This window comes from Carcharodon carcharias, chromosome 30, assembly GCF_017639515.1.
Source record: "Carcharodon carcharias isolate sCarCar2 chromosome 30, sCarCar2.pri, whole genome shotgun sequence".
Taxonomy (NCBI): domain Eukaryota; kingdom Metazoa; phylum Chordata; class Chondrichthyes; order Lamniformes; family Lamnidae; genus Carcharodon; species Carcharodon carcharias.
In genome coordinates, this window is record NC_054496.1 from 13,131,220 (window position 1) to 13,159,218 (window position 27,999).

General features: G+C 44.8%; 1 protein-coding gene across 1 annotated transcript; it reads left to right on the plus strand.

The window, feature by feature from the left end:
* The first annotated feature begins 10,755 nt into the window (after positions 1 to 10,755).
* LOC121271344 lies at positions 10,756 to 27,419 on the plus strand. The gene is made up of 7 exons (XM_041177287.1): positions 10,756 to 10,828; positions 11,860 to 11,988; positions 12,119 to 12,256; positions 13,333 to 13,457; positions 14,329 to 14,554; positions 17,391 to 17,571; positions 26,717 to 27,419. The coding sequence occupies exons 2-7, from the start codon at positions 11,860 to 11,862 to the stop codon at positions 26,956 to 26,958; spliced, it is 1,041 nt and encodes a 346-aa protein (XP_041033221.1). The 5' UTR covers positions 10,756 to 10,828; the 3' UTR covers positions 26,959 to 27,419.
* The last annotated feature ends 580 nt before the right edge of the window (positions 27,420 to 27,999 follow it).

The following is a 27,999-nucleotide window of genomic DNA, read 5'->3' on the forward strand; positions in this document are numbered from 1 at the left end:
TATGTTGGAACAAGGCAAAATTCTGGATGTACCGGGGAGGTGGTGGGGTAGCGGTAATGTCACTGGACTAGTAATCCAGAGGCTCAGGCTAATGCTCTGGGGGCACAGGTTCAAATCCCACCAAGGCAGTTGGTGGCATTTAAATTCAATTAATAAATCTGGCATCGAATGCTAGTTCAATGGCCATGAAACTATTATCACAGAATTTTTACAGTGCCGGCATGACGGGGATGGAAAACCCAGGCCGTAGGCTCTGGCTTCAGGCTAGTGACCTGTCCTGGGATAAAACAAGCTATGGAAAAAGACGTAAGCATGTGCTTCACCTGCCTCATGTGTCTCTGAGTGCGGGAAGCCTTCCAAGTCTAATAAATGCTATCTTGGATCGCGTCACTAAGACCAAAAAAGTAGTCTTGGCCCACCATGTCTGCATTGATTCTTGTAAAATCCCATCTGGTTCACTAATGCCCCCTTAAGGAAGGAAATCTGCCATCCTTACCTGGTCTGGCCTACATGTGACTCCAGACCCACAGTAACTGCCCTCTGAAATGTCCACTCAGTTCTAGTGCAATTAGGGATGGGCAACAAATGCTGGCCTTGCCGGCGATGCCCACATCCCATGAAAGAATAAAAGGGGGGAAAAAAACTCAGCAGGTCTGTCAGCATCTGCAAAGCGAGAAACAGAGTTATTGTTTAACCTTTCATCGGAACTGGTAGGGATGTTACAGATTTTAAACAAATGCAGGGGCAGGGAGAGTGAGGGGAGGAAAGAACAAAAGGGAAGACTATATCCAGTGAGCAATTAAATTACAGGTGGGTGTAAGGCAAAAGGTGGTGATAATGGGTCTCGTAACAAAACAAACAATGTGTCCAGAGGAGGTGTAATGGCAACAGCAGAATCACTACTAGCACCGACTGAAAAAATGGGGAGCAGTGGTTATGACCTGACATTGTTGAACTGGAAGGTTGGGAAGTGCCTAATGGAAAAGTGAGACAATGTCCCTCAAGCTTCAATGGGACAGTGTAGGAGGCCGAGGGCAGGGAGGTCAGATTGGGAGTGAGCTGGACAATTAAAACAGCATGCGAAATAATATCCTTGTAGAAGCCTGTTGTGTCCAGTTTGATTGGCACTCTGCTGTTTTACCTACGCAGCAGGCTTTAAACATAGTCCGGGATGACCAGTTGGGAGTTTGATTCCAGCATTATAGTCAGCTTACAACCCTGCCCCAAGGGCTCCAGTCCTCTGACTCCAAGTTCTCTGTATGCTCACCACACCACCTCCCCAACCCACCATAGCCATTGACCACGGGTTTCACCTCTCTTGATCCTGCTTTTTGGAGTTCCCTCCTAAATCCTTCTGCTATCATAAGTCAAGCCTTCAGTTACCCTCCTGCTGCCTCCCTTCCTGGCTCAACAGCCGTATTCCCTTTCCGGATTTGGGAAGAACCTTGGGGTGTTTCTTTAATTGCTCTGCAATTGCAAGCGGCTGCTCTTGACGTTGTCGAGTGTCAGCGCCCACCCTTTTTCACACTGTTTTCCGTGAGTCGCTGTAACTTGCTCCTTACCCAACCCCTTAGCTTTAGAATATAATTTGATAGAGGATCAAGAATTGATTGCTTGCCTGCCTCTTTCAGCCAGGGGGTGGCTGAAACCCAGGCAGAGTTATTGCAAAGGGGAATATAATATCCATGAGCTGGACCATGCTATCTTTTCAAGTGAAGTCCGTGAGAACACAGGAATCGTCCTTATGATTATTAAGAGATAGATTATGAGACAGAAAGTAGATGATGCTTTGAACTCCTCTTATAGTCTCTGCAGCAAATAATTAACATACTCAACGGCCTGGCATTCTTTTGTTTCAGGTTACTTGTTCCAACTGACAAAAATGGAAAAAATAAAGTCTTCTCCAAGGTGAGTAACTCATTGCCAATTATGTTAATGAATAGCAAGTTGTTTGTAGAATCATCAATGTCACTGAGTAGGTTAGACACAGGCTTGAATCCCAATTTGATTCACAATCTCCACCTTATCAAGGAGCTGGTAGGTGCTGACCAAAGACTGGGAAAATTCCCATTCCAGGAAAGGAAAAACTGAATGGAAGAATTGCACCGTGAAAAGTCCCTAGCACCTCATAAACTTCGAAGTAATAACTTCGGTCTACCTTCTCAAGATGCCAGTAGTGTCTGCATGGCTCAGTGGGTAGCACTAGCATCTCTGTCTCGAAGGTTGTGAGTTCAAGTTTCTCTCCAGAAAGCTGAGCACAAAATCCAGGCTGGCACTCCCAATGCTTTACTGAAGGAGTGCTGCACTGTCAGAGGTGTCATTGTCACATGAAATGTTAAACCAAGGTCCCATCTGCCCTTTCATGTGGATATAAAAGATCCCATTGCATTATTTCACAGGGCTGGTGATGTCCTGGCCAATATTTATCCTTTAATTAACATCACTAAAAAAACAGATTATCTGAGCATTATCGCATTGCTATTGTGGGAGCTTGCTGTGTACAAATTACATTTCCTACATTATTAAAAGAACTTAATTGGCTGTAAAGCACTTTGGGTTGTCCTGAGGTTGTGAATGGTGCTATATCAGTGCAGGTGTTTCCTTCTTTCTCTATTAGGAACTGGCAGTAAATGCTAGATGTCTTGTGATGTAATGGGTAGCGTCCCTGTCTCTGAGCTTAGAAGCTCTGGGTTCAAGTCCCACTTAAGGATGTGATGACCAAGGAAGGGGCATTCATAATGTGGCCAAACAGGTTGATCAGCAACCTGTTAATGGCAGGTGGGAAGAGTGGGAGAGATTCCTGGCCAGTCATGCTTGATGTGGAGTGGCACCCCTCAAGCTATAGGGTGGGATTTTCCAAGCCTGCCCACCACAGGGATTGTCCAATCCTGCCAAAAGTTAATGGACTGGGTCGCTGAATGTCCCGCGGTGGGTCCTGCCATGACGGGGCCAGAAAATCCTGGCTATGGTTCTCCTGGCTTTAGGCTAGCGACCTATTCCAGGATAAAACAAGCTAAGCAGCCTCATGTGTCTGTGGGTGCAGGAGGCTTTCTCAGTCTAATAAATGCTATCTTGGATCGTGTCACTAAGACCAAAAGAGTAGTCTTGGTTCAGTTCGGTCCGGGATTTACTCATCGCTTTGAACCATTCCTCTTTTCAGGATGAAGTGATGAACCACACCGAGGCCTTCTTCACGAGCGTCCTGGCTGCTGTCTCAGAAAAGCAGCTCATCCGACTCGAGTGTCTATGGCGACTGAATGCCGCGGGCAATGACTTTCACAGGGGGGCAAAGCTATACAGCCTGAGTGTGGTTCAGTCCTCTGAGGCGATTGGAAATGAGAGGTACAGGCCAAAGGTGCATCCTGCGGATTGAGGTCTTGGCGGGATCCACAGATCTGTGAACAAGGAGAAGAGAAGGTCAACTTGAGGGCATGAATGTGCATTGATTAATGGGCTTTTTAAACTAAAACTCAATCCATCCCCCAGCTCCCTCATCCCTATGTTTCTTCCCTTCACATGTTGCGATATGGTTCCACTTGCCTCAGCCATTCTCTGGTAGGTTGGCTTAGTCAGTGAGGCCACATTTTCCACTTTCCTTTTAAATTTAAAGGGATGCATATGCACCAAAAAAATACTTGTGTATTAGCATCATATCTGGTCACACTTGACACTTGCTCGCACATTCCACTAGAAGGCACTAGAGGAGCTCTGAGACTAACTATACAAGTCCTACCAATGCAGGTTTATTTCAGATTTCCTGACTGACACGACAATACAGATTAAGCCTCTGATTCACACAGCCCTGCACGTATACCAACTGAGCCACAGGATCTCTCTCATCCGCCTGAGAGGGCAAACGGGGCCTGGGTTTAACATCTGATCTGAAAGACAGCACCTCCAACAGTGCAGCACTCCCTCAGTCTCTGCATTGGGAGTGTCAGCCTGGGCTTTGGACTTGAACCCACAAGCATGGTGACTCAGAGGACAAGGTGGTACCCACGGGGGAGGCAGTGGCATAGTGGTATTGTCATTGTCTAGTAATCCAGGGCAATGCTCTGGGGACCTGGATTTGAATCCCACCATGGCAGCTGGTGAAATCTGAATTCAGCAAAAACCTGGAATTAAAAGCTTGATGACAACCAGGAAACCCTTGCTGATTGCCATAAAAACCCATCCGGTTCACTAACGCTCTTTAGGGTTGTCTTTACCTGATCTGGCCTACATGTGACTCCAGATTCACAGCAATGTGGTTGACTCCTAAATTAGGAATGGCAAATATATGCTGGCCTAGACACATCCCATGACCAAATTTTAAAAAAAAACTCAGCTACAGACTGTTTGCAGCAAAAGCCTGGTCACCAATTGTAAGGTACCAATTCAAAACGGTGTCAACCCTGGAAAGCTCAAGCTTGCACTTTGCTGATAATACCAAGCTAGGTGGGAAGATAAGCTGTGGGGAGGATACAGAGAGGCAGCAAAGGGATATAGGCAGGTTCAGAGTGGGCAACAAGATGTCGGATGGAGTATAATGTAGGGAAGTGTAAAGTTATTCACTTTTGTCATAAGAATAGAGAAGCAGAATATTTTTTAAAGATGTGAAATTTGTAAGTGTTGACGTTCAAAAAACCTTGCGTTTGCCCATACAAGGAATGCAGAAAGTTAGCATGCAGGTGCAGCAAGCAATTAGGAAGGCAAATGGCATGTTTATTCCAAGGGTATTGGAGTACAAGAATAAGGAAGTCTTGCTCAGAGTTTTTGTGAGGCCACATCTGGAATACTGTGTGCAGTTTTGGTCTCCACAATTAAGAAAGGATATACTTGCATGGAGGCGGTACAGCGAAGATTCACTAAATTGGTCCCTGGGATGAGAGGGTTGTCCTATGATGAGAGTCTGAGTAAATTGGGTTCATATTCTCTGGAGTTTAGAAAAATGAGAGGCGATCTCATTGAAACCTACAAAATTCTGAAGGGGTTTGACAGGGTGGACGCTGAGAGATTGTGTCTGCGGGTCCGGGAGTCTAAAACACGGGGGCACAGTCTCAGGATAAGGGGCCGATCATTTAGGACTGAGATGAGGAGAAATTACTTCACTCACAGGGTGGTGAATCTTTGGAATTCTCTACCCCAGGGGATTGTTGATGCTCCATTGTTGAATATATTTAAGGCTGGGATAGACAGATTTTTGGTCTCTCAGGGGATCAAGAGATATGGGGAGTGGTGGGAAAATGGAGCTGAAGCCCAAGATCAGCCATGATTGTATTGAATGGTGAAGCAGGCTCAGTGGGCCATGTGGTCCACTCCTGCTCCTGTTTCTTGTGTTCTTAGGCAAGTTCCTCAATATATTTGAGACAGGTTCATGCAGAGATGCTGAATTAAAGTTTGGCTTCAACCAAAGGCAAAGATGAACGTATGCAATTAAATATGGAAAGTGGTAATATAGGTTCCTCACCTATATTACCAAAATACCAATCTCTCGTTCCTTTTCCTCCCTCTGCAGGATTTTTGATTTCTCCGAGCATCCTCTAATCCATCTTTATTCCAGCATCTTCCTCCAACGGACCCATGCTGAAGCCTATTGTGGGATATTTGTCCCAAGAGAGCAGGCAACTGATAAAGACTTGCAACAACCACGGACTAAAGCCACTTATAAGCGTAGGTATCGTGCAGAGTCAAATATCATTCTATCATACAAATCTCCCTACAGAAAGCCACTCAGTGCCCCATGCCCAGGCCTGTGTTGAACCTAGTTCTCTCCAAATGATATTGAGTCTAATCCTGCTCCCCATACCCATTGAATACTTGAAATCTAGAAGCTACTGTTGACAATATTAGAGGATAAAGCCTTAATGTGTTCAAATGACCTCAATAGAGGTAACATTATAAGGAAATAAGAAATAGGAGCAGAGTAGGCCATAAGGCCCAATCAGCCTGCTCCACTGTTCAATCTTCTAGCTCAAGCCCACTTTCCCACACTATTCCCATATCCATTGACTTTGCTCCAGTCCTAAATCTAGCCATCTCAACCTTGAATATACTCAATGACTGACCACCCAAAGCCCTCTGGACAAGAGAGTTCCACCCCTCTCAGTGAAGAGATTTCTCCTCATCATGGAAGGTTGTGAATCTTTTGAATTCTCTGCCCCAGAGGGCTGGGGATGCTTAGTCACAAATGTTGGTGATCAGAGGGTTTGGGAGTCCTTGTACAAGAAACACAGAAAGTTAACATGAAAGTATAGCAAGCAGCTGGGAAAGCAAGTAGCATGTTGGCCTTTATTGCAAGGTGATTAGCGTACAAGAGTAAGGAAGTCTTGCTGCAACTGTACAGGCCTTTAGTGAGACTATACCTGGAATATTTGTGTATGGTTTTAGTTTCCGTACCTAAGGAAGGGCACTTTTTAAAATTCTTTCATGGGATGTGGGCATCACTGGCTGGGCCAGCATTTGTTTCCCACCCTAATTGTCCCTGAGCAGGTGGTGGTGAGCCACCTTCTTGAGTCGCTGCAGTCCATGTGGAGTAGGTACACCCACAGTGCTGTTTTGCCTTAGAGATAGTTCAACAAGTGTTCATTAGATTGCTTCCTGGTACCAGAGGGTGTCCTATGAGGAGAGATTGTGTAGAATGGGTCTATTTACCCTAGGGTTGAGAAGAACGAGGGTCATTTAATTTAATAAAATTCTTATGGGGCTTGACTGAATAAATGCTGAGAGGATGTTTCCCTTGCTGGGGAACTGCAGTTATAATCTCAGGATAAGCAATCAACCATTTAGGACTGAAATAAGAATAAATTTGCACTCAGAAGGGTGTGAATCTTTGGAACTCTCTACACTCAGACTAACATTGAAAATATTCAAGACTGAGATCGATAGAATTTTGGATGCTAAAGGAATCAAGAGATATGTGAATGGGCAATTTAAGGTAAAAAATCAGCCATGATCTTATTGACTCCTGCCCCTATTTCTTATATATGGGATTATCATTATTCCTTGCTGTTGTACTTTGTCAACCGTTTTATTTTATAGCTGCTTGGAGTCAGACCAGAATGGTGATGATTGGCCACTTTCCCGTCAATCACACTTGGAGATTGTGCACGTTGGCTGACACAGCCATGTCAATATTCACTTGGCTTGTTTGTTGCGTTTTGTGTACCAATAGCTCGAGCTGATGAACGGGCGAGGAGGAACGCTCTGCAACATATTTCAACTCCTTCCAAGGTGCCGCTTGACGGGTTTCAGTACACAGTGCGAGGCAAAGATACTCCAGACTCCAGCACCATCCTGGAGCCTGTCAGAGGGAGTATGATGCAAAGAATTGCCTGCACCCCCTTGATCACGGGAGCGTTCGACATTACTTACCTCTCCATACTGATCATTCTCACAGAGCTGGGCAATGCTGGGAATCAGGAACACGGACCTCAAATGACAGACAAAGACCAAGGCCTACAGGAGGTAAGAGGCAGTCTATGGAATGACCCGCTCCTCTGTATTTAGAAAAAAAAGAGAAAGATGTGCATTTATATAGTGCCTCAAGTCTTTCCAAAGCATTTTACAGCCAACAAATTCATTTTTGAAGTGTGGTCACTGTTGTAATGTAAGAAATGTGGCAGCCAATTTTGTACACAGCAAATTCCAACAACAGCAATGTGATAATGACCAGATCATCTGCTTTTTAACGATGTTAGGTGAGAGATAAATATTGGCTGGGACACTGGTGAGAACTCCCTTTTCTTCTTTTAGTGCCATGGGATCTTTCACAAAAAAAAATAATTTTAAAAAAGTCCCGCTGGCTACACAATGAATTGGAGAGATGTGAGGCTGGCTGCTGTGGAAGATGCAAAGCTTCATACCAGGTGCAGTCAGGGTCAATCTTCAAAGTTGGGGCAGAGTAGAGGGAGCTTCGATCTGTGATTCTAGCTGGTGTTACATCTGACATGGGCTGGCACTCTTGGCGTTGACACGGAATCCCTCCAATGGGGCGTAAGCTCCCTCCCACCTTCCAAAAAAAAGTGCTTAACAGATAAAAAGCCACATATTTTTACTGGAATGAGTTAAACACCAGATTGCATGGACCGGTTAATGCCCATGTTGTCTTTCCCTTATTCCCCAGGCTTTGATGCAGCTTCATAGGTTCTTACATGGCTCTGCCTCTCAAATGTGGAAAATCCTAGGCCTAACTCAAACCATCTGCATGCTACTGGAATCTGACAACATGGAGGTAAAGGCACTTTAAATATTACTTTAATAGAACTTCAAAAATCAATTTTTTAAATATATGCACTGAAGGAATTGACGTAATGCAATTGATTTCTGTTCCTCTTCAGTTTTCTCCCCTCCTGAAGGCACTGATTGTTGCTGGGGTGCACTTGCAGGGTGGGATATAGTTCCTGGATCATCAGAAGTCCTAATATTTCACCCAAGGAACTACATTTACATTTGCAACATTTGATATTGAGGAGCAACTTGGTTACAGGGGACAACTAGAGTTAATCGAGACTGATCCTTACTAGACATCCACCCACATTTCTACAGAATTGTACCCGAATCAGTGCCTCAGGAGAGAGGGTAATAGTTTGGAGTCGGGAGGAATGAATAAATACAGTAAAATGTTTAAGTACTAGTTGAAAGGTTTACCTAGGCTGAATATTCTCAAGGTTAGAGAATTCTCCTGCTGGCGTCTCACCTTGTACCCTCCGTAGTCTTGACCTCATCTGAAACTCTGCACAGCCTGCACCTTAACAAGTCCCCTTCACCCATCATTCCTGAGTTCACTGGCCTATTTTAGCCCCTGATTTGGCAGCAACTCGCTTTTGAAACTCTTGAGCTCGCGTTGTCCCTCTCTACTTCATCCAGCCCTCCAAGATCTCTGTGTTCCCCAATTTCTATTGCTCCACCACTGGCGGCCGTGCCTCCAGTTGCCTGGGCCCTAAGCTCTGGAATTCCGTCTGCAAACCTCACCACCTCTCTACCTCTCACTTCTTCTTTAACGTGCTCCTTAAAACCTACACCTTTAACCAAGTCTTTGCTTAACTGACCTAATATCTCCTTACTTGGCTCGGTGTTCATATTTCTTTGAGAGTGCTCCTGTGAACATACATATGAACGTAGAATTAGGAGCAAGAGTAGGCCATTTTGCCCCTCTAACTTGCTCCATCATTTGATAAGATCGTGGCTGATCTGATCGTGGCCTTAACTCCACTTTCCTGTTCCCCCCCGTTCTACCCTTTGATTCCCTTGTCAATCAAGAATCTATCCGACTCAGCCTTGGACACAGTCTTGTACACCTTGGGATGCTTTATTATGTTAAAGGTGCTATATAAATGCAAGTGGTTAGTGTTGAGAAACTGAAAACAGAATTAACTTTATACCAGATTTAACGGCTTCATCACAGTTTAGAGCTGCTCTCGCTGTAGCAGTGTGTAATTGGGCCTTTCCGCTATTTCAGGTCGAATGTGGGGAGATCTACTCAATCTTAGCAGAAAAAATCAGGAAACTGATTTCGGATTTTCTGAGATTGGATTACTGGAATGTTTCGTCCGATTTCAGGATTCTCAGTAAAGCTTTGAAGAAGGGGTTGGAGTCGGCCTTGGATGGTTTATCTGAAACACCCCACAGTAAATCCCTGGACAACTTCAAAACGGTGGGCAGAGTTAAAGCGACACAGTCCCAAGCAGTTACACCATCCTTGCTTATTTGGGTGTCCAGCAATGTTTAGCAAATGACCCTAACTACTTGCCATCACCATAAGGGGAAGTGGTGGCCTTGTGGTATCGAAACTGACTAGTATTCCAGAGACCCAGGGCAATGCTCTGGGGACCTGGGTTTGAATCCCACCAGAGCAAATGGTGAAACTTGAATCCAATAAAAATCTGGAATTAAAAGTTTGAAAATGACCATTGTTGATTGTTGTAAAAACCCATCTGGTTAAGGAAGGAAATCTACTGACCTCAACCACATCAATTTGGATGACTCTTAAATGCTCTCTGAACAAGGGCAATTAGGGGTGGGCAATAAATGCTGGCCTAGCCTAGCCAGTGATGCCATGAATGAATTTAAAAAATGCCACTTAAACCATATTAAGCATGCAGTTCAAATGCTCTCTGATTTTAAAAATTCAGGACATGTCTTCAACCAATTGTTCAAACTATGGGAGTTATTTCATTACTATTAGGCAAATTACATTGGCATAAATGTGCCCACTATATGCTTTGGGGTCTGTATGTACTTTTGGGTGAGTACGGGGATTCCGTGAATGGAATCAACATCACCAGGTATTTTCCATTCTGGTAATTTGGTTCATTCCAAGTTGATGTGAGGCAGTTTTCTTTTCTTCCACGGCTCTCATAGAATGGAACAACACAGAAGGAGGCCATTCGGCCCACTCTGTCAGTTCAACTAAGCTTCAAAATGAGCACTAGAAAGGAACTGCCCACAAATCAGCCCGGGTTCTAGATTGGCGTTTCACAGTGCAGTACTGAGGGAGTGCTACATGGTCAAAGGTGCTGTCTTTTCGACATGCCATTAAACTGGTTGCTGGCATGTGCCGTACTAACGAATACTAAGTTGCTGTGGTCATTTTGATGGCCCAAGCCATCCAAAGAGTCCACAGGGAACACACTCTCGCCAACCCCAGCACCCCCAATGCCATATTACCCTCTAACGCGCGTTGATTGGAATAGGGCAGAACTTCCGCCCCTCACTCAGGAGGAAGTCCCGCCTTGGAGAGCTGCTAGGCAATCAGATTGGCCGGCAGCCCTCCAGTCCCTCCAGGCACAAGTGCTGCAGTGGCTGTAAGAGTCACTGCAGAGAGTTGCTTGGGTACCCGGAGGACAAGGTAAGTGGCAGGGGTCCAGGGCGGGGAGGTTAGGGAACACCGCGAGGGAGACAGTCAGGGTCTCCGGGGATATGTCAGGGGGTCCGAAGATCACTAGGCATTCAGGGGAGAGTGCCCCCCGTCAATAGGGGGCTTCAGATGGAGGTGCATCCCCTCCCCCAGCCCCTTCCCGCTCAAGATCCAACTATCTTTATTTCCTGCCTTCTCTCCCTGGGAAGTCATGTGCCCGCCAGCCTAAGGATTTAGGCTGGGCAGGAAAAGGCCCTTAAGGACCCTAACTGGGGCAAGGGTGGACTTCCCATCCAAGGCCCTGCCTGCCCCAGCGTAAAATCGCCCTGAGGTTGGAGCAGGTGGGAACCCGGAGGGAATCCTGTCCATGCAATTTCAAGCTCCTGCCCCGCCTCTGAACCAGCTGGGTGGGGGGGGGTGCGGGGTGGAGGGGGCGAAAGGGTAGGGGAGGAGGGTGGAGTGTAAAATTCTGGCCTCTGTGTAACGGGGCACAGAATAAAATGTGAGCGATCCCAGAGCTGGATTTTTTTTCCACAATGGAACAGAGCAGGTTAAGATTGGACCAAACTGATGAAAGGACAAATGGTGAAAGATTGTTTCTACTGGTTGGTGAATCAGCAGTAGAGTCAGGTTCCTCACTAGAACAAATAGGGAAGTTAGGAGAATAATGTTCATACCAAGGGTTATTAGGGCAGGAAACGTTTCACCACAACTGGCTATTGAGAAAGACACTTCAGCATTATTTAAAAGAGAATTGGATAAGTATTTGAAAATTGAAAATATAAAAAAAGATATAGGATAAATGGGATTAAAACAGACAGATCTGGTCGAAGAGCTAGCAGCAACATTAATGCAAAGGACCGAATGTCCTCTCTTACTTTCTGTGCTTAATTTCTGCGGTTCGGAATCTGCCCTGCATTCTCTACAGCACGTCCTGTAGTGGTAATGCAGGGTAAGGAGCAGGTAGCAGCCTTTCAGGATTATTCCTTTAATGCAGAGTCAACCCCGTGTCTCCCCTTTAGATGTTGTGGTATGGGACAGTGTTGCTGATTCAATCAGTTGAGGATTCACTACCCTGGGTTCCAGCACTAACTGACATGAAGAGACAAGCAGAAACTACCTTCCGCACAACAAGCCCAAGGAACAATCGGGTAAGGAAGGACTGGAATGAATATCTGTATGTTACCTGTTAAATGCTCACACTGGGTGAGCAGTGGCTCCTCCCTGTTTCCCCAGTGTCAAAGCTAGCTCGTGACTGATCCTTTCTATTTTTAACCGCAGGTTACTGGTAACGGTAAATATTCTCCCCTTGACACACCAGGACTTCTATACAACAGGGAAGGGTACATTAATGTGGCCAAAAGTGTTTCTAATGTAAACGTTCCTGGACTCAGTCAACCAGAGGTTGTCCTCACAAAGGTAAGTGGCTTCTGAAGTATCATATTTGAGGAGCTTCAAGTGGGGCAAGCTTGTGGAAATGCAGCATCAAAACACTTGAAACACTGGGTATAGCCGGACAGCATAGTCTGACTGAGATTTAGAGGTTTGAGGGTTGAAATCAGAGGTGAGCCAAACCCTGAAACTCGTAATTATCATCCTAAGTTGGCCGTGGATGCAGAGGGTTAAATAGAGCTTTTAAGACTGAGCTCCATAGATTTTTGTCAAGCAAGAATGTCACATCATATGGAGCGAAGGCTGGTAAATGGAGTTGAGGTACAGATTAGCCATAATCCAATTGAAAGATGAAGCAAATTTAAACGGATTAGTCCTATTCCTAAAGTTCATACAAGTTTAAGAACTAAAACAATTTCCATTAATGTACAACACACAAAAAAAAGGGAATAATTTTGCATTGGTTTAAGAATGTTCTGGGGTAGTTATATCCTTCCATATGATACATGGGTTGAAATGTTTATGGTTTCCTTAACTAAGGTCAAAACAAATGGCATGGTGGATGAAGAAAAAGACTTGCACCTTTTAAAATTGCGCGATATCTCAAAGCGCTCTAGCCAATTACGTACTTTTGAAGTGAAGTCACTGTAGAAAACACAGCAGCCCATTTTGTGCACAGCAAACTCCCACTCACAGCAATGTGATAATGACCAGATAATACCTTTTAGTAATTTTGGTTGCAGGGTGAATATGGGCCAGGAGAACAGGGAGAACTCTCCTGCTCTTCTTCGAAATAGTTCCATGAGATCTTTAACGTCCACGTCAGAAGGCAGACATGGACCTCAGTTTAACGCCTCATCCAAAAGACGGCACCTCTGACAGTGCTGCAGTCCCACGGTACTGCACTGGAGTTTCAGTTTAAATTTTTGTGCTCAAGTCTCTGAAGTGGATCTTCAACCCACAACCTTCTGACTCAGATCACTGAGCTAGGCTGAAGACAAAGAGAGGAGGAACCAACTTTCTCAATTTTCAACCTCTATAGTTCCCTTATTAATGTGTGTGTAAGATACAGAGACTGATGTTCTCTCCCCTATCCTTTGTAGTACTGTATTGACTGCCGGCTGGATTGGCACTGGGAGCAGTGTTTGCAGGGAATCCTGTCGGAATCACCTCTCCCCCCAAATCCTTACCCAACCGTAGCTTCAGAATTCATAAAGGCTTCCCTAAGGTAAGATATAAAAAAATACTGTGACTTCTGTGTATTTCTGTGCATTTAATATTAGGTTGATAAAAATCTGGAGAAACTCATTTGGTAGAAATTAAACAGTAGAAATGAAAACATTAGCTTGTTAAAACAAAAGAGAGATCACAAAATGTTTAGGAAGATCATAGGTCATGCCTTACCAAGGTTGAGAAAAACGTTAGAATTTACCTTTCAAATTTTAGGTCACAAATGATATGTCTGGAGAAGGATGGGATAATGTTGTAGGTTGTTCAGTATTTTAACCTGTTACCTGGGTTAAAATCCAGCTAAGTCTCCCCTCCGCCAGCTCTATGGGTCTTCGATGATATGAATATTGACTGCTTTAATCCAGTTCTGAGACTCACTAGGACAACAGTCCCAAAATGTTCATTCTTTCAATAAGGATGAAGGAAATGGAAGGTGAGATAGAACTTGAATTTATGAGCTCCTTTTCTCAATGTCATGATGTTCCAAATCATTTCACAGCTAATAAAGTGTAGTCACTATTGTAATATGGAAAAATACATTGTGTAATATATTACATAGTGATGTGATAAGTGACCAAATGCTCTACTTTATTGGTGTCAGTTAAGGAAAAATATTGACCGAGACACTGGATAGAAATCTTCTTTGAATAGTGCCATGGGATCTTTTACTTAAACTTGAGAGGGCAAGACATCTTGTTTGAACATTTCATTCTGAAGACAACGCAGCGCTCTCTCCAAAATGTTACAAATATGAAGCTTATAAGACTAATATTATATTGAAGATATTTCAAGCATATCTCAAGATTTCCCAAGCAACAGTATTGTTTATCTATTCTAACATTTTATATTATCAACTCCCCTTCTAACAGGATGGACCTCTGGCAGAAGAGAGACGAGGAAATTATCCGTCAGACACTTCAGCTTACATCAAAACTCATTGACTGTGAGCACTACATCTTCCAGGTTCCAGGCTTAGCGGTGTTTGGGTTGAAGAATGCCCTATGCCTATTGAGTCCAAACACATTTCAGACTGTACTTGGACTGGTTACTTTGATACGAAACAAGGACATCCTGCATCGATATCAAGACTTCAAGGTACAGCCAATTCCAACTGGAAGGTTAATCTAATACGGAATTCTGTGACTCACAATGGCACATTGCATTCCAATGAGGGAGAAGATTCTTACCGCGGCACTAGAGGTCCATGTAGATGATGTGCTCAAGTGCTAGCGGTAGTGGGCCTTGAACCCCAAGGCAGGCATGCTACCAAATTAGTTTAGCTGATTCTCTTTTATCCTCAGATGAAATAATCCACAGAATGTCACAATTAATCTTCAATTGTCTGAAAGACTGAAACAAAGACAGACTGCAATTTGTCTCTTCTTGTATGATTGCTATGTAGTTTTTGTAATCATAGTTCCATGAATTGCACTAGTTTCTATCAGCCTAAGAGGGGGGTTTCACAAAGGAATTTCCCAGATTTTTTTCTCCGTTATTGGCCTGAGTTGCTTTGGATGTTCAGCTCTCCTGGGAGACTGCGTGGCTTTTGGCTGGGATGTGGGGTCTATATATTGTGATTCCCTAGGTATGACAGTGGTGTAGGACAGGCTGGATGGACCAGAGAGCTTTTTTCCTATCTGCCAATGCTCATATAAATCTCTTTGCCTCACTCTCTTCCTTTAAGATGCTCCTTAAAACCTATTGACTAAACTTTTGATCATCTGTACTAATATCTCCTTATGTGGCCAAGTGTATATAGTTTGATTACACTCGAGCGAAGTGCCTTGGGGCACTTTATTAGTAAAAGTGCAATATAAATGCAAGTTGTTGTTGATATTGGTAGTGCAGTGGCTAATGATTATAGCCCATTGGCAAAGTTTGCTAATGAACTAAAGCAAGCCACCTCTATGCAACATGATGTAGGATCATTCTCCCAAATGCTCTAAAATCTCAGCTGTGAGGGCAATGGGACAGCCAGATTTTAGTTTATGTTAAATAATTATTCAATCAAGCCCTTCTGTACTTTACTGATGTTTCCTTTTGCCCAATCTCCCAGGTGGCGACTGGTCTGGGAGTGAAATCTTCAGCCACCTGGTTTGGTTCATTAAGTCCATTCCTTAATGTTTTGGAACTGACTGAGTTCTACTACCTGAAAGGCCCATTAGGATGTGACAGAGAAGCACTTCAGGCTTATGCTAAAATAGGTAAGAAACTTCCACCGATAGGAACATGATGGCCATCATATGATTCAGTAGATGAATGCCCCATGTGTGCATTAGACCATGAAGGTTTATGCCTGATCTGTACTGACCAGCTCCCTGCCACCCTGAGCTAAAGGAGAGGTTCAGAGTCAAACCACTGCCAACCCACTATACCAGGCACCATCATTCATCACTTGCTTAGCTACTTCATTCATCACTATACCAGGCACCATATACCAGGCACCATATACCAGGCACCATCATTCATCACTTGCTTAGCTACTTTCTCCTACTGCTTAGCCACCACAGTGCCAGCCCTGTACCACTGCCCTCCCAAGGATGAAACAGACAGTCCTTGGGGTGCAGTTATCCTCACAGTGATTTTTACGGAGGTGTTTAAAATGATGAAGGGCTGTGACAGAGTAGATAACAATTGGGGCAGGGCGCAATTTTAACCTAGCTGGTCGGGAAACTGATGGAATTGGGTGCATCACCAATTTTTAGATCCTAACTGATTTTTACATCCTGATTTTACCCTCTGTTGACTTAGGCATCAGACAGGGTGTAAATCCAGCCATGCTCCCAATGCAGTCAGTTTCCCGCCATGTGAGTTACATTAACTACCCCCAACCTTGTCTCTGTGTCTTTTCCTTGCCCTTTCTGTCTCGATCCCCCTGGAAATATTACTTTGTACAAAGTATCCTACAGTACAGAAACAGGCCAATCGGCCCATTTTTTCCTTTTATTCTCCATGGGATGTGGGTGTCGTTGGCTAGGGCAACGTTTATTGCTCATCCCTAATTACCCATCTGAAGGTGGTGGTGAGCTGCCTTCTTGAACCGCTGCAGTCCACGTGGTGTAGGTACACCCACAGTGCTGTTAGGAAGGGAGTTCAAAGATTTTGACCCAGCGACAGTGAAGGAGCGGCGATATAGTTCCAAGTCAGGATGGTGTGTGGCTTGGAGGGGAACTTGCAGGTGGTGGTGTTCCCATCTATCTGCTGCTCTTGTCCCTCTAAGTGATAAAGGTCATGGGTTTGGGAGGTGCTGCAGTGCATCTTGTAGATGGTACACACTGCTGCGACTGTGCGTCGATGGTGGGGGAAGTGGATGTTTAAGGTGGTGGCAGGGGTGACACTCAAGCAGGCAAACCTTGTCCTGGATTGTATCGAGCTTTTTGAGTGTTGTGAGAGCTGCACTCATCCAAGCAAGTGGAGAGTATTCCATCACACACCTGACTTGTGCCTTGTAGATGGACTTTGGGGAATCAGGGGATGAGTTACTGGTCCATGCCAGTGTTTATGGTCCATGCTAATGTTTATGCTCCGCACAAGTCTCCTCCAACTCCTCATCCACATCTGACCCTATCAACATATCCTTTTACTCCTTTCTCCCTCATATGTTTATCTAACTTCCCCTTAAATGCATATATATTAGGATCTTTAAGTGTCTTCTTACATCTGTCTTGACTTCAGTGCAGAGGTCAGAATGCTCTGCTCAGTTCACGGCCCATTAGTTCTAATGGGACACGTGGGGATTACTGACTTTTGATCCTGAGTTCTGTGCTCGGAAAGCTCATTTGTAAAATGGATTTCTATGTTATCAAAGAACAACGGAGGCATGTTTCATTCTAAATAAGTGAGGCTTTGCGAGCTTGGTTTGCATATTGGGTTTTTGTCTTAATGTTAGCCTGTGCTGTTCTTAGTTAACTGTTTTCTGTTTCCATTAAAGGTGCTTCAGTCTTCCGCTGGCTCGTCATGGCAGTACCTCCCCATCGTTAAATATTTTGTGCTGTATTATTTTGAGGATCAAGAGGAAAGCTGGCTGTGTTTTCCCCAGCATGATCCCATTGCCGTTTACCAAGACGTTTTCCTTTCCAAGGAGGCTGCAGTGTTTCACTGCCAGAGAGTAGGTGAGTCACTTTGAGGAGATACTATCCTGTCACTGGCAATGGGGTGAGGCTGAGAACACTGAAGAATTAAATGAATGTCAACTGTGGTTCAGTTGGTAGCACTCTTGTCTCTGAGTCACAAAGTTCTGGGTTCAAGTCCCACCCCAGAGCTTGAGTACAAAAATCCAGGCAGACACTCCAGTGAGGTACTGAGAGAACGCTGCATTGTTGGAGGTGCCATCGTTCAAATGAGATATTAAACTGATGTTCCTAGGGAGATCTTGTGGCGCAGTTGGTAACGTCCCTGCCTCTGAGCCAAAAGCTCTAGGTTCGAGTCGCACTCCAGGACTTGATGGCCAAGGAAGGTGCGTTCATAAAGTGGCCAAACAGGTTGCGGTATCAACCTGCAAACCCTTCCAACACATGCCAATGGCAGGTGGTAATAGTGGGGTGGACTCCTGGTCAGCCATATGTGATGTGAAGTGGTGCCCCACCACCTCGAGCTAAGTAGCCTCTGCCCTCAAGCTGTTCCAGTAAAAACAAGTAATGGAAAAGCTTTGTCTGCCTCATGCATCTCTAGACATGGGAAGCCTTCTAAACCTAAGTCATCTGCCTGTAAAAGATCCCATGGCACTATCTGGAAGGAAAGCAGGGGAATTATCCCTGGTAATCCTACCAATATTTATCCTTCAATCAACATCACAAAAACAGATGATCTGGATGTTGCAGTTTGTGGGAGCTTGCTGTGCACAAATTGGCTGCCACTGTAACAATGACTACAGTTCAAAGGTACTGCAGTATCCAGAAGTCGCGTAAAGTGCTACAGAAATGCAATGCAAATAAACCGCGAGTCTTTCTTAATTATATTTAACCTTTGCTGTGTGATACTCCATATTTATTTTCTCCTTATTACCTTGAGTTTCTTTTCCTGAGTTGTTTTTTTTTGCCTTTCCCAGACGATTGTATGGCTGCTAAGGGGATAGATAAGAAGTGTCTGGTCATGATGCTCCAGACATCAGAAACTGGGACAGGCTTGATGACCCGAAATGTCATTCAGTTCCTGCCCATTTCACCAGGGTTTCACCAGTGCTAGGGACGCTGGGATCACTCTGTGTCTTGCATATGTTCTCTCATTCCCTCTCACCCTGTCATTCTCTCATAAGATAAATGTCCAAAGTTGCTGGCAAGGACGGACTGTTCTCCACATGTGCAAGAGATGAGCGATTCTCAGATCATCTCCTGCATGTGGCTATTACTGGGGAGGGTTGGGCTAGAGAGTAACACAAGCTATCAACTCTCCACAGACCTCACTCCATTCCATTTGTAACACTTCAGTTCAGTTTTCAAACAAAGCAAAGCTGAATTTTCCCAGAACTAGAAGATAAAAGTGAAGCATGTTTGTGATATCTCCTGGGTCACTGTGATGCCAGTCTGGATGACTTTAATCATCATAGGTGTTGTACATGGGTGTGATTATTATATATAAGTTCTACTTTTTTTCCAACATTGAGTGTGTAACACTGAAACAGGGTATTTGGCCCAACTGTCTGTGCCTGTGTTCATGTCCCACTCAAGCCTCTTCCCTTTGTTCTTCATCCCACCCTATCTGCATATCCTTCTATTCCTTTCTCTCATCTGCTTATCTAGCCTCCCCTTAAATGTATCTGTACTATTCGCTCCAATTATTCCCTGTGTTAGCGAGTTCCACATTCTGACCGCTCTCTGGGTAAAGAAGATTTTGGGTGAAGGCATTAGAGAGAGCACAGTAAAGACTCAGGAGAATGGTTCCAGGGACGAGGAACTTCAGTACATAGATTGGAGAAGTTGGGACTGTTTTCCTTGAAGGAGAGAAGGCTAAGAGGAGATTTGATAGAAGCATTTAAAATCATGGGGGTCTGGACAGAGTAGATAGGGAAAAACTGCTCGCATTGGTGAAAGGATGAAGAACAAGAGGGCACAGATTTCAGGAAATTGGCAAAGGAAACAATGGCAACATGAGGACAAACCTTTTCACACAGCGGGTGGTCAGGGTTTGGAATACTCAGAGTAAAGGGAAGAACTTTTAGAACAGAGATGAGGAGAAACTTCTTTAGCCAGAGAGTAGTGAATCTATGGAATTCATTGCCACAGAAGGCTGTGGAGGCCAGGTCATTGAGTGTATTTAAGACCAAGATAGATAGGTTCTTGATTGGTAAGGGGATCAAAGGTTACGGGGAGAAGGCGGGAGAATGGGGTTGAGAAACTTATCAGCCATGATTGAATGGTGGAGCAGACTCGATGGACTGAATGGCCTAATTTCTGCTCCTATGTCTTATGGTCTTATGGAATGCAGTGCTTGAGTGTGGTGGAGGCAGATTCAATCAAGGCATTCAACAGGGAATTAGACTGTTATCTGAAAAGGAAGAATGTGCAGGTTATGGGGAGAAGGCAGGAGAATGGCACGAAGTGAATTGCTCATTTGGAGAGCTGGTGCAGACATGATGGGCTGAATAGTCTCTTTCTGTGCTATAACAATTCCATGAAGTTTCTCTTGAATTCCCTAGTGGATTTACTGGTGACTATCTTAGATTTATGGCATCAATTTGAATTGTTTGAAGGGGGCCTTCTTCTCTGTGCCACTCTGTCTTTGCCCAATCTCTCTCTCTCTCCCTTCCCCATTCTGTCATCATATTACGAATAAAGGAATTAGCTCAGAGAGAAAAAGGTGGCCAGGGGGAGGTGTGAAGATGCTGCCATATTTACATTAAAATTGCCTCAGATAAAAAGCGAACTGCTTGTCATCTCATGACATAGCTAGCGACATCACAAAGCTTACCAGTTAATGTTTGCACAGCCTTCACTCAAACTTAGACCAAATGCAGTTGAACTAAACTGCAATGTACACTAAAGCTAGGTATAAAAACGTTTCAACTCCACTAAGTGTATAGAATAACGTAGATTGCTTTTTCACACATGAGGTGATTTTTTTTTTAAAAAGAAGGGACATCCAAGTACTTAGCAATAGGGAAGCGATTGGGTCGGTATTTGTGATAATTACGTCAATTGATGGAGGATGACTCAAAAAGCAGCGCTGCTTTCCCATTGGCCCTGGTGGTTCTGGATCTTGCCCCACAGATAAAGCAGGAGACTGTAGAATGGCTGATGTCTCGCATCGAGGTGCTAAAATCATTAGGCGGGGCGGAGCTGAAGGTCAAAATGGTTGAGCGGTCGGAAAGCAAAGTGGTCTTGCTGATCGGAGCCACCTTGGAGAGGTTACTGCGCGGAGCAGAGGAGGCAGCGCTGATGAAGGTGTACGGGGACGGGAACTTCAAGCCGTTCTATTTCAAAGACAGGCACAACTTTCGGGAAGCGGAGGGCCAACTGCTGACCACGGCCGAAATGCTGTACATCATCAAATTTGTGCTGGATAACCTCCGGGCAAAGGATGAAGAGCACATTCCTGGTGAGCCCAGTGCCAAACTCTATCAGGGGAAACTCATCTTCCAGGAGCTATGGGGTGCCAAACTTCTAACCAAAATGTACCCAATGCACAATAGAGAAGAACTAGAGAAACTGAAAGAACAATGGAAGAAACACTCTTACCTCATTAGCCAACCTGTTCAAGCTTTGAGAGACTATTTCGGTGAATCAATTGCCTTGTACTTTGGTTTTCTTGGCTACTTCACATGGGGTCTTGCATTTCGGACTCTTTTGGAACTCTTTTTCTACATCACAAACCTGAAAGATTCTGGTGGGTGTGTTCTTTGTGCTCTGTACAATATCATTTGGTCCACAGTGTTTCTTGAGGGATGGAAGCGTCGCAGCTCAGAGCTGACATTTAAATGGGGAACCCTTCGGCAGATGGACAGCTTTGAGAAGGTCAGGGCTGGCTTTGAGGAGAAACTGGGTTTGAACAAGGATGTCAAAGACGCTTCATTACTCGACCAGCAACGCTCCTTCAAGATAATGATGAAGTCAATGCCATTCTTAGTTGGCTGCTTGTTGGTCACTTCCTTGCTCATGGTAACATTCCTTGACGCATATAAAGGGGCTAAAGAGAATGACTTAAAGGAGCAATCAGTCCAGAGTCTGCTGTTGACATACGCCCCTCTACTTTTATACAGTGTTACTGTGGAAGTACTGAACAAGGTGTACCTTATCTTAGCCAAACACTTGACAGAAAGGGAGAACCATCGCTTAGTTTCCATCCATGAAAGCCACTTGTTAGCCAAGGTTCTTATCTTCTACCTAATCAACAACTTTGCCATTCACTATTACTTTGCCTTCTACCTGAGAGATATGAAGCAGCTTGCAGACACCCTTTCTACCCAGCTCCTGGTTCACCAAATCATGGGGCAGTTTTTTGACACAGTGCTTCCCTACTGGAAGACACAACTCAAGTTAAATAAAATGTTTCCGCACCCAGCCAACATTGGACTCCAGCTGATTGAAACGGAAGGCAACCTCAAGGATTCATCAGAAGGCCTGCTGGAGGAATATCTGGAACTGTTCATAAAGTTTGGCTACGTGACCCTTTTCTCAAGCGCCTACCCACTTGCTGGTTCCTTCAGTTTCCTAAACAACTTACTGGGAATTAAGCTAGAAAGCATGAAATTCAGCAAGGTTTTACAGAGGCAATTCCCAGTCCCTTCTGCTAATATTGGAGCCTGGCAGATGGCTTTTGAATATCTCACCACGCTAGCAATAATGACCAACTGTGGACTCATAAGCTTGTCAACAGAATTCAGGCAACTCTTTGCTGACCTCCCTGACCTTCACTATTTCTTACTCGCTGTGGCAATAGAACATGGCTTTTTGGGTGTCCAAAAGTTCCTTCGTATGGCCGTTCCTGAGGTACCTTCAGATATCGCAATCAAGTTGGACAGAATTGAGCATGAATGCAGGAGGGCTATGTTCTATAATGAATCGTGTCGATGAGGCTCCTCAAGAAGCAGTAACAGAGGCAGTCCACAAACCCTCTCGAAACCAAGCCAGTTTCCTGACTAACTCTTTGAAAGACTTTCTCAGCTTTTAAACGCACAGTGTCTTTGCCAGAAAATCAAACTGCTGTTCAACAGATTTCTAAAAGGTCCAACTTATCTAGTAAAGTGAGAGAAGAGTTGTGTGTCTTTTGTCTCAGTTTTCTCTCTCCCTCCTGCCAGTTCCAACTCTTTAAGAGTGGGGGCGTGGATCTTCCATCAGTTTTTTACCCCAGGTTGCTACATGCCAGTTGAGGATTGGCACCAAAGCAGAGACTAATCCTAGCACTCGCACAATTGCCCTTTTCCACCAAGAGTTATCCAGTGGCAATTAAGGGGTGGCATCTTTAACTGAGTTACCCTTGCCCTTGGTGCTCAGAATTGCCAATCATGGTTGCATTTCCTCCGCAACTTGGCTAAGGTCATTTAATGCAGCCCAGACTAGCAATCAAACCTTGGAGCTTCTGGGATATTCAGTGACAACGTCCCCCCAACCCTTTTGAACGTTCTTGTGCGTGGATGCTGTGTGAAAGCAGTCTGTGATACCAAATAATGTGCCGACATTCACTACCAGGCATAAAATGGTGGCATTATGAGGATGTTGCATAGCCTTAGGCTAATATTCCCTTAAGTATAGCAGATTAAGGGGATGATCTAATTGAGGTGCTTAAGATGCTGAAGGAATTTGAAAAAGTAGAAATAAACTATTCCCTCAAGTGGTGGTGGGTTGGGGGGGGGGGGGGGGGGGGGGGGGGTTGTGGGTGGGGGTGTAGGGCGGTGCCCAGATCAAGGGGGCAAAATTTTAAAATTAGAGCTGGGCTGTTCAGGGATGACATCAGGAAGCACTTCCTCGCATAAAAGGCAGTGGAAATCTAGGACACTCTTCCCCAAAAAGCTTTGAGACTAGGAACCAGTTGAAAATGAAACTGAGATTGATAGGTTTCCTAGTCCTTCATACCTTATAAAAACCTATGTGGGCAAATGAATCAATCCTGGAACAGGCTGGAGGGGCTGAATGGCCTACACCTGTTCCTATGACCCTCACCATCCAATTTCACACAGGAAGAACAGCAGAAATAGTGAAGTACTGAGAAAGTTGCTGGAATTCCATCATAAATAGGGCCTTGTTACCGAAGCTGTACTCATCAGGAGAAATGCAAGAATGCCAAGTTTCAAACGAATCAACTTGCCAACCAATCAGCATCCTTTTCTCCTTTAGTATAAATTGTTGTGATCATTTGAAATGTGACATTCTTGCATTTGTCCTGAAGAGTGCAAGACAAAAGCCTTAGGCAACATGCCTGTCTTCTCAGCAATATTCAAACTCCATTATAGTAAGACAGTGCCTTTTAGGAGGAGAGACCAGTAATGAAGTTAATTGTGACAGCCTGCCTGGCAGAAATCAGCTAACTCAGTGAAGACTGAGAAACGAGCCGGGGACCTTCCAGTCTGTATGGTTCTGTCGCACAGGTAATAGAGCCTCTACCCACTGGAAATAAAGCTAGTCAGGCAAAGAGATTATGTGAATTAATACTGCACCCTATATTTGGCTACAATATATTAAGTTGTAAAGAATACACTTCTCCATAATTTTTTTGCTAAGTATTTCAGCACGGGATATATGCTGACCTGAAGTGGTTGTATTGAGTGAGGGCATGTGGTTGCATCTCCTGTACCTTGCAGCCTCCCAGCAACAGCCTTTTGGGGCAGAATCTTGTTGAGGTCTCGGTGGGGGTTGGGGGTGGCTGGCTGGGGGGGAAGGGGGTGAGGGGAAGGGCGGGGGGGTGGTGGGGGGGGTCTTGCCTTTCGGCTGGAGAGCTGGTGGGAGACCCACGCTGCCTCACTGTTGGGAAGGCCCACCGAACCACACATCAATCAGGCAGTGGTGAGGCTTTCCCCTGGAATCAAGGCCACGGGGGCGTGACTCTCGCCTACCAAGAGCTGCCAGTCAATCAGACGCTCGCAGCTCTTGTGCTCAGCAGTGCCAACGGGGAGGCCGTAGCTGCTACTGAAAGGTCAGGTACCTGAGTCCCAGGATCGTGGAGCAACCCAGGCTGCAGGTTAAGTAATGTGGGGGGTGGGGTTTGCGGGTTGGGGGTCATGGGGAGAGGGGTGCAGGGCTGGTTGGCAGCAAGGGCAGAGGGGTGGCTCTCAATGCCTGATGTACAGTCCCTCTATCAGGCACTGAAATGCCTTTGAAGGCGGAAGTGGAAGTTTGCAATGTTATGGGGAAAGATTAGGAGAGTGGGATTACTTGGATGGCTCTTTCAAAGAACCAGCACAAACACGATGGGCCAAATGGCTTCCTATTGTGCTGTATGATTCTATGACCAACTCCACCCCCCCCACCCCCCTGCTCCTGAAGGTGACAAGCTGGTCTCACGGTTTTAGCTGCCGTGCACACTGCATGGCAACAGGCCTGCCCGCCATTGGGTCAATGCCAGCAGCGGGCAGGATGAGGTCCTTAAGTGGTCATTAATTGGCTACTTCAGGGCCTCGATTGGCTGTGGGGCGGGAAGGGCAACCATGGGCTTTCCCGCCCAGATCTTAATTCTGGCGGAGGTGGGAAGGCGGCGGAGTTCTGGTATGCCACCATCCTACCTAACTAAGTGTCCTTCCCGCCCGCAAACTCGCAGCAAGAGCAGAAAATTCCACCCATAAATTGTGCACTTCATGGCTTCAATTTGTGGGTACCTCCTATTCCCTTCTGCTATGCATGGTAACAAATTCTGTCGTTTTTCTGCGTTCAGAGTAAAAAAAAATTGGAATGTTAATGGGACAGGGTGGATCGAAAAGAAAGGCCACAAGTAGTCTCACCCGACAGTAATTAAACCAACTGTAGTTTGCTAATGGGCACAATTGCGCATCACAAAACTGGCCGTAATTAGGGCACCCGCTCAGTTGGCAATTTAATTCCGAGGCCACAGGGAGGATGGGTGTGGTCATGGCTATGCCAAAGTGATGAAAGAGGTTGGAATTGAGGTAAGAAGGAGTATATCCCTGCCTCCAGCCTGAGTAGGGTGTTGAATGCGGGAATGTGGCATTGAGGCCCCAGTCGAATCAGCCATGATCTTATTAAATGGAGGAGCAGGCTCGAAGGGGCCGAATGGCCTACTCCTGCTCCTAATCCATACGTTCGTAATTTGTATGTTGACACTGTACCGACTGAGAAAAGTAGAAAGCGATATTCCATTTCTTGGCACCATTCCATGGAATTAAGTCTACAGCACAGAAACAGGACAATTGATCTATGCCAGCTGTCATGCTCTTTATCAGCCTCCTCTCACTCCTCTTCATCTAATCCTATCAACATATACTTCTATTCCTTTTTCCCGTACCTGTTTAGCTTCCCTTTAAATGCATCCAGCCTTTGAAAACTAATCACCAACAAAAACAAGCTATCCACAGTCATGGAGTCATTACAACACAGGAGGAGGCCACTTGGCCCATTGACTCTTTGAACACGTTTGTGCGACGGTCACCTTAATCATTGACATGAGAAGTATGAGCTTGGTGCACATGCTGCAGGAAGAAGCAAAGTGAACTTCACCCATTAATTATTCAACCATTTTTGTGCGTCTTGTGGCTTTCAAAGGGGAATTGGAAAATTATCTGAACAGAAAGAAAATGCAGGGCTGTGATGTAAGGGTAGGGGAGTGGACTAACTGAGCAGCTCTTACAAAGAGCCAGTATGGAAATGATGGGCCAAATGGCCTCCTTCTGTGCTGTTACCATTCTATGATTCTGTGCAGCACATTATCATTGTTATAATGATATAGTGAGACTTGCTGATTGAGAGCAAATATTGATTAAATTGTGCGAGCACCAAATATTAAGTAGAATGGGAGTGCTCTGTCAAAAAGGATATTTGAGGTCAGGACAAGTTTGAAGTAACAACCAGAGGCTTGAATGGGAAGACAGTAGAGCTGGTACTCGGGATCGTTTGTAAGCAAATGGCCCACAATCACCTTCATCTGAGGTAGGGAAACATTTAAGCAGAGGGTTGTTAGCACGTAGAAATAGTGGGGAGGGCAAAAAAAAAGCACTTTAAGGGCCATGGGATTAAGTGGAGATATCTTCCAGAGGGCTGGCATAGGCACAACAGGCCAAGTGGCTTTTATGATAATCATTTTAATTATCTTTAAAAATCTATCAAAGATTTTGACTGTTTCAGTGAACTTACTAACTTAGAATGTGCTGTGTCCTAGGTCCAGCTGGAGATCCTTTCAATGGTGCTAACCAGCAAAAAGCGATGACATCGTTGGATCCTCAAATTCTCGAGAGTTTCTTGAAGAATGATCTTCTCAGTACCTATAGGTCTATCTATATCTGCTGCCTTGTGCCAATTCCAGAAAAGTTCACCATCGACTCAACAGTTAGAAGGGGGCGCGGGAATTGTTTAGCTGGTCCCAGCAGCCAGGCAGCTAAAATTAACCTTGGTTGTCTTTAGGTTCTGGGAGTGTATGTGTAACCAGGTAATCCTGCTCTTTCAGTTGAACTCCTGCTCAGGCTGCATGTGTATTCGGACCCAATGGAATCAGTTTAAGCAGGAACTCACAGGCTTGAGAGTCCCTTCTGCCAGCAGCAGCCTCCCAATTATACTGGGTATTTGGAAAGTCCTTGTGCAACTTTAAACTTCAATAACTTTGTGCACATGTAAAACTGTAAATGGATTATTGAAGCATAATTCATGTTTTGTTTTAATGTTAAGTGTTCTTAATGTTGTTAATGCTGTGTTAATGTCTATAAAATCACCCAGTAGGAACTGGAAAATGTTTACAAACAAGTTGGAAAATTGGACTGAACAATGTACCACAAAAGATGGCATCCATGTTGAAGCCTAGAAATTTAAACTGCATTGTATTAAAACTTTGCCAATGTGTGCCATTTACAATTTGCTTCTACCCTATGTATGTCCAAAGTTATTCAAGTCTAAAGTTGCACAAAGGCTTTATATACACTCTGTTTTTATCTTGTTAGAAGTGAGCAGGAACTTCATTATAACAATGATAATGTGCTGCACAGAATCATAGAATGGTAACAGCACAGAATGAGGCCATTTGGCCCATCATTTCCATACTGGCTCTTTGTAAGAGCTGCTCAGTTAGTCCACTCCCCTACCCTTACCTCACAGCCCTGCATTTTCTTTCTGTTCAGATAATTTTCCAATTCCCCTTTGAAAGCCACATTTGAATCTGCCTGCACACACTTACACTAGCTGTTACAAGCAGTGCATTCCAGGTTCTAGCCAATCACTGCATCGGAAATGTATTTTCTCATGTCGCCTCTGGTTTTTTTGCCAATCATCTTAAATTGGAGTTCTTTTATTTGCAAGCCTTCTGTCAATGGGATCAGTTTCTCCTTATCTACTCTGTCCAGGAGTTCTTGTGGTGCAGTGGGTAGCATTCCTGCCTCTGAGCTAGAAGCTCCAGGTTTGAGTCCCATCCTAGGACTTGATGGCCAAGGAATGTGCGTCATTACATGCCAAACA